General features: G+C 59.3%; 1 protein-coding gene across 1 annotated transcript in view; it reads left to right on the top strand.

Moving 5' to 3' along the window:
• DENND2D (DENN/MADD domain containing 2D) overlaps positions 1 to 6,868 on the top strand; it is a 24,239-nt gene that overhangs the window by 6,790 nt on the left and 10,581 nt on the right. Inside the window, exons 3-6 of the mRNA XM_015563527.1 lie at positions 4,029 to 4,204; positions 5,084 to 5,196; positions 6,127 to 6,196; positions 6,800 to 6,864. Of these exons, the coding sequence (XP_015419013.1) occupies positions 4,029 to 4,204; positions 5,084 to 5,196; positions 6,127 to 6,196; positions 6,800 to 6,864 (424 nt within the window). The remainder of the gene's footprint in view (positions 1 to 4,028; positions 4,205 to 5,083; positions 5,197 to 6,126; positions 6,197 to 6,799; positions 6,865 to 6,868) is intronic.

Raw genomic sequence — 6,868 nt, 5'->3', positions numbered from 1 at the left:
CCGCGGGGCCGGTGGAGAGCGTGGCCTAGAGCAGAGCTGGGGTGGCGCCCTAGAGGGAACCGGGCAAGTCCCGCCTCCCGGAGCCCCTGGGCAGCGAAGTGGGGGTCATGCCTCCGCGCTGCGGGGAGTCACAAGCGTCGTGCTCGCCCCGGGGCCGGTGGAGAGCGTGGCCTAGAGCAGAGCTGGGGTGGCGCCCTAGAGGGAACCGGGCAAGTCCCGCCTCCCGGAGCCCCTGGGCAGCGAAGTGGGGGTCATGCCTCCGCGCTGCGGGGAGTCACATTAGCGTCGTGCTCCTTCTCAGCAGGGTCCTGAGCTCGGGAAGGAAGGCGATTAGGAATTCATTCTTTTTTTTTCTCCATTCATTCTGCAAACATGTATTGCCTCCTCCACTAGCCAGAACCCTCAGCTCCCCTGCCCACAGGTCCCGCTGTCCGAGGAGAAGGGAGCTGGGTGGACAGGCAGCCCACCGCTCTAGCGCTGGCAAATCACAAGGTTGAGCGAAGGAAGCCACGTCCCTAAGTGCAACCCTCAGCGTCGGGGAGGAGACCTGGGGGTGAAGTCAGTTCTCCGCCATTACCCCTGCCCTCCACCCTAGCCCTGGCTATTCTCCCTAACCATGGGGTTCCAGTATCTGTCATTTCACCCCAATGGAGGCAGGGGGGTCAGAGACCACGGGTGGGGACAGAGATTGGGAGCCTGCAGTGGCCTGGCGGAGTGCAGGGTGGGGCCGCTGGCCTCTCTTCTCTGGTCTCCCTCAACCCCAGCCGTGTGGGTGGAGGAACGGGGTCTGCTCCCTGCAGCCACAGGAGACATCCCGGTTCTTCCCAACCACCCTGGCCCCCCAGACAAGGTGAGGCTCGTGCCGGAGGAGCTTCTGGGTGGATGAGGGGCTGGAAGACTAGCAGCCGGGACTCCTGTCCCGAGGCCTGGCACCTGTCAGGCCAGGAGAGTGTGTCCTCATCTTGCCTGCCTGCCGTCTGTTCTCCGCCTTCCTGGGAGTTCCCCTCCCTGCAGGGCAGGTGTGTGGTAGGAGGGTGTGTACACACACACACACACACACACACACACACACACGGATGTGTCAGTCATGCTGGCGGGAGGAGTGGCAGTGGGGGTGGTCCCGGGTTCAAGGCAGATGAGCTAGAAGAGGAAAGGCCAGCTTTTCAGATGCAGGTTTCAGAAACTCCGCTCACCTATATTCTAGTCTTTTCTGGGACTTTCCTCAGATGGCTGTGGGCAGAGCTTCCTGGTGGAGGAACAAGTGTAACCAGACTCCTGACTTCCTTAGAAAGGGTGGCTCCCTCCTCAATGAAAAACCCGGGATAATCATTCCTCCAGGGATTAAATGAGGTGACCTGTATGACACGTGTGAGTCTGATGGATGTTCTCTCTCCGGCTGATAACCCCCTTGGAAAGATAGGAGAAGGCCATCTCTTCTGCGTTTCTTGGGCCTCAACCCCCAAGGTCTAGTCACTTTTTTGCTCGAGTGGATGAGTTTTGCTGTTCCTTTGGCACTCCTAATAGAGCAGGTATGGGTGAGCTGTAAACTGCAACTCACATGATTTGAGGAAAGGAGTAATTTCCTGAAGTTCTGGAAGGATCCGTGAAAAGGTGTGGCAAACAGGAGGCATCCCACTTTGGTGCGCCGTTCTGTGTGTGCCGTGTCCAGAGGGCGGGAGCATGGGCACAGAATTCTCACGATCCCCACCCCCTGCGGATTCTGTTCATAGTCTCTGGGTTTCTTTGTGCCTCGGTTTCCCCATCTGTATCAGCAACATGCTTGTTCCTCAGACAGATGGTGAGGATTGTACAACAACAAGTCTGTGCAGGTTGCGAGCAAGGAGTGGTGAGGGTGCGCGGCGATCTGGGTCACTGTTCTCACCATTACAGTATGCGTCACATCCTTATTGACTGTGACGGGGGCTCGCCCCAGGAGTCATGGCTGGGCCACCGAGTGTGGCTTCTACTCGTCCGACAAAAGCCAGGCTCGAAGCTCTTCTTTATTCCAGAACCCCCTCTCTTCCGGAGGACTGCTCATTCTCCGCAGGAGTGGCAGACTCTGGCATCTAACACTTTGGCCTCCTGGCTTCTGTTACACGCGGCTGCCTGGCCAAAGTCCTTGTCTCTTACCTTGTACATGTGCTCACTCAGGGGTTTATGCAAGACTTCTAGGTGGCTTAGTGCTACCCTTTCTCTCCTTCCCAGCCCCCCGACACAGCCCCCAGACACCACTAGGGCCCCAGGGGCCAGTTGCTCTGCTGTTAGCTTGAGCAGAACACTTGACCTGGTCCAACAGGGAACAAAGGCTGAGCAGGCCTGGCTGGCATGGCTTAACGGTTGAGCGTCGACCTCAGAACCAGGAAGTCACGGTTTGATTCCCGGTCAGGGCACAGGCCCAGGTTGTGAACTTGATCCTCAGAGTGGGGCATGCAGGAGGCAGCCAATCAACGATTCTCTCTCATCATTGATGTTTCTCTCTTTCTCCCCCTCTCCCTTCCTCTCTGAAATCAATACAAAGTATATTAAAATATAAAAGACTGAGCAGGAGTGGGGGTGGGGCAGAGTTCCCCCAGGTGCTCTCTACTATTGCTGGTGCAGCCAGTTCCCTCCTGCAGGCCAGGAGAATGTCCTGAGTCAGCGCTTTCTATTTGCAAGAGGGATCCTTTGCTGGGACCCTGGGACAGGTCCCAGGGAGAGAAGCCTGTCCGGGAGGTGTTGCAGGGGGAAGAGATGATCTGGACCGTCAGGAGCTCTGCGCCTCAGACACGGACTTTGCTCTCAGCTCCACTAGCAGGAGAGGAGGCTTTTAGGTGCGTCTTGATGTCCAGGTTTCCCTCCTCCTGGAAGAATTCCTCCTTTTGGATGTCACGGGGCGGATGTAGTGGCATGCTGGCTGTAGGGGTGTTTGGTCCTGGAAGTTCCAGATGGCCTTGCAGGGGTTCGGGGCTGCTGTTGACCCAGTTGCTAAGTGAAAGGCCACAAGTCAAAGTTCTGGGGATAAAAGGCCCAGGAGTCCCCAGTGCCTGCAGCCTGATGCTATCTCGCATTCTTCACTTGACCCAGATTGTAAATAAGCCCATTGTACAACCTCCGGCCCAGAAGTCCACAAGCCCTGAGCCCAGAAGCAGCTGGGCCTTGGAGGTGTTTACTTACGACCTTTTGTCTCACCACACCCTGGGGCTCCTGGGAGGAGCTGAGATCTGAGCAGCGTGCCAGGATGCTGCCTGTGTCAGTGCGGGCTTCCTGCCTCCTGCCTGGGTCCCGTCACAGCCGGCTTGCTCACCCATTGGGTGCCCGGGATGGAAACTGCTCTCCCTCATCTGGGAGACAGCGTGGGGCCTGTCTGCCTAGCGCCGGGGTCGGAAGCTGAAGCGGCAGCTCTCTCCTGGGGCTTTCTGTAGCCGGTTGCTGTGGGCGAGGGCAGCGCTCCATGCCCCGCAGGCCCGGGACCATGGCAGGACCAGTGGTAGGCGGGATCCTCAGGCAGTTCCACAAATGGCGGTCCCGAATCCCACCAGGTCTGGACTGGATTCCTTTATTCCACGGGTGATTCTCTTCTCTGGGGCTGTTTCTTCCTTGAAACACTTCTTTTCCTTCTTCCTTTTATATCTCGACCTCCTCCTCCTCCCATGTGACTGCGCTAGGAGGTTCCCCTGCGGGTCTTTAGAGCCTGTCATACCCCCTGAGGGGGTTGGTGTGGTCACAGCCACATGGCCTGTGGTCCTCCTCTGATGCAGTGAGCACAGGTGCCCAGGGCACGGGGCCTCCCACGGGGCCTCCCCAGGACATTTCCTCGGCTTCCAAATCAGTGCTTTCTTTTCTCCCGGTGGCTCCACGTGGTTGCACATCCCCAGGGCCGGCGTGGATGGAAACTACCCAGTTGGCTCTGATCCCATTCCAGGACCTTGGGTGCTGGGACCTCGGCGTGGGCAGGGGGGCCTTGAGGTGCTGAAGCTGCCTGGGGCCTCGCAGTCCCCACTCGGGGCGTGGACCTGTGAGATCTGAGTGGGCCACGTGTCTGGTTTCAGGGTCTGTCCAGGACAGTCCGGGGGAGGCTGCAAAGGAGCCAGAGAGGGCCCCGGAGCACTGCCTGGCCACCTTCGCCGGAGGACAGCATTTCTTCGAATACCTCCTCGTGGTTTCCCTCAAAAGGAGGCGATCAGGGGAGGATTATGAGCCGACGATCACCTACCAGTTTCCCAAGGTAAGGACTGCAAGAGGGGGCGGGGGGAGGGGACAGAGGGTGGGGTGTTTGAGAGGCCACACGGGGCCAGGGTGTGTGTGTGTGTGTGTGTGTGTGTGTGTGCCCTGAGCTCGCCCGCTCTTGTTTCCTGTTATCACCCACAGAATCTAGGCCTGGCCTCTTTGTGGGGAGCTGACCTAGGCTCCCTGGCCGGGAATCTAGGCTAGTTCTTCCCTTTGGGGACCTCCTGGTTCTCCCAGATTCCATCTCAGTCACCCTTCTCTGTGGAGAAGCTTACCTTCTGCCTGAGCTCCTCCCAGGCACCTCCTCCCAGGCACCCCCGTGGGAAGGAGGGGGTGGGGCAGCCCTTGTCATGCGCACACACTGGGCTCCTCACTGCCCCTGCCCTGGGCCACAGCGATCTCCTTAACCCTGAAAGTGGGGCCGGTAAGCTGGCTGCTTCTCTTCTGCGAGGTGTTACCTCTGGGACGTGGTCCTTGCAGGAAGCCGAGCGGTCTCAGGGCCCTTGTGTGTTCAGGGGTGGCCTGGCGGCCTTCCTGACTACGCGGATCTTCAGACACTGAAGTCTAACTCGGGTTCACGTAGACGTGGCCCAGGACGGGCTCTTTTGGCCTTGGGGTCGGTCCAGCCAGACCCAGAACAAAGTCCCTGTGTAGAGTGACAAGCAGAGGACCCTGTGCCATGGACAAGCTTATCCTAAGACTGAGCCTCAAAAAAAGTCCGCCTGCCTGCCTGCCTCCTGCCCCCTCCTGCTGCCCCTGCCCTCCTGCCCTCTCCTGCTGCCCCTGCCCTCCTGCCCTCTCCTGCTGCCCCTGCCCTCCTGCCCTCTCCTGGGCCCCTACGTGCCCCATCGGCTCATCTCCTTTCCTATCCTTACAGCGGGAGAACCTGCTTCGGGGCCAGCAGGAGGAGGAGGAACGGCTGCTCAGTGCCATACCCTTGTTCTGCTTCCCGGATGGGAACGAGTGGGCCCCACTCACTGAGTATCCCAGGTAACTGCCGGCCCTGAGACGGGGCCTCTGGGATCGGGGCAGAAGGGCCCGTGTGAGCCTGGTGGTTCCTGTGGCCCCTCACGTGGCCTGTATGCCCACCTCTTACCAGCTCTCCTCCTGACGGGGAGGGGCTCAGTGGATTCATGTATAACCATCTTGCCTGGGGCCCCGTAAAATCAAGGATCTTGGCCCACGGGTTGACCAGTTACCTCTGAGCAGAGAAGGGCGGGATTCCCTTCCCTTCTGCTGGGAGTGACATCTCTGGGTTTTGACTCTGCCACTGGCAGGAGCTGGGCTTAAAAGAAGGCCCTGGGCCTCTAAGAAGGTGACGTAGCAACGTCCCTTCCAGCAGGAGCCCTGGGACTCGACTGTCTGAGTTTGAGTTTTGGCTGCACGGCTAGGAGTTGAATGGCCCGGCATGAGAAATGCCCTCTCCGCCTCAGTCCCTTCAACTTTAAAGGGGGATAACCAGCAAACCTACCTCAAAGGGCTGTTTTGAGAATTCAATGAGATGATGCCTTTGGAGGTTGACACCGATAAGCACTTACCCGCCTGGTACTAGTACCACTCTCCTGACCGGCCAGCAGCTCCCGGGTCCTCCTCGCCCCCCTCGGCGCCCCCCTGATGCCACACGCCTCCCTGTTGTACAGTCTAGTCCAGTGATGGCGAACCTTTGAGCTCGGCGTGTCAGCATTTTGAAAAACCCTCACTTAACTCTGGTGCCGTGTCACATATAGACATTTTTTGATATTTGCAACCATAGTAAAACAAAGACTTATATTTTTGATAGTTATTTTATATATTTAAATGCCATTTAACAAGGAAAAATCAACCAAAAAAATGAGTTCGCGTGTCCCCGCTGACACGCGTGTCATAGGTTCGCCATCACTGGCCTAGTGGGCAAATGAGAGTCTCGTCTCTCTTCCTCAGGGAGACCTTCTCCTTCGTGCTGACCAACGTTGATGGGAGCAGGAAGATCGGCTACTGCAGGCGCCTCCTGGTCTGTGTAGCTCAGAACCGTCCCCTTCTCTCTGCCGCCTGCCGGCTCCTCAGGGGGCTGCCAGGCCTCAGCCGCACAAGCCCAGGCCCCTGGCAGTGGCGGCTGTAGAGAGCACAGCACAGCCCAGCACCCGCTGCCATGTTAGTGCCCCCTGCAGCCTGCAGAACAGGGACACGTGCCCCCTCGTCCGCCTACCCAGGGGACTCCTGCAGGCCCTGCAGTGGTCTCTGCTCTCCCAACATCCCCGTCCAGGCCTCGGTGCCATGGCCCCGGGAGCCCCCGGAGCAGAGACCGGGATTTGAACACCTGCTCTGGGCTCTCAGGATTCTCAGTGTTGTCCTCCCTCGTCCCTGCAGCACGCGGTCCCCGCTCTTTGCCGACCCCCATGGTGGCAGTGCGTGCCTGTGAGCCCACCAGCCCCCTCACAGCCACTTTCTTTGGATTTTGGTGGCCGCTCTGGCCTCCTTGCGCCTGTCCAGGCCTTCCTCCATCCGGCCCATCTTTCACCACGCGTCCCCCAGCCGCCAGCTCGTGCTCCGCTGTCCCCGGGTGGGCGAAGGCCTGGGGGCTGCGGCCCTGAAGGAGGCTCTCTCCCCCCAACAGCCCGCCGGCCGCGGCCCTCGGCTCCCCAGGGTGTACTGCATCATCAGCTGCATCGGCTGCTTCGGCCTG

Source organism: Myotis davidii, unplaced genomic scaffold (assembly GCF_000327345.1).
Source record: "Myotis davidii unplaced genomic scaffold, ASM32734v1 scaffold217, whole genome shotgun sequence".
NCBI lineage: Eukaryota > Metazoa > Chordata > Mammalia > Chiroptera > Vespertilionidae > Myotis > Myotis davidii.
The sequence above is the reverse complement of the archived record's forward strand: the minus strand, read 5'-3'. Positions and strand labels throughout refer to the sequence as shown.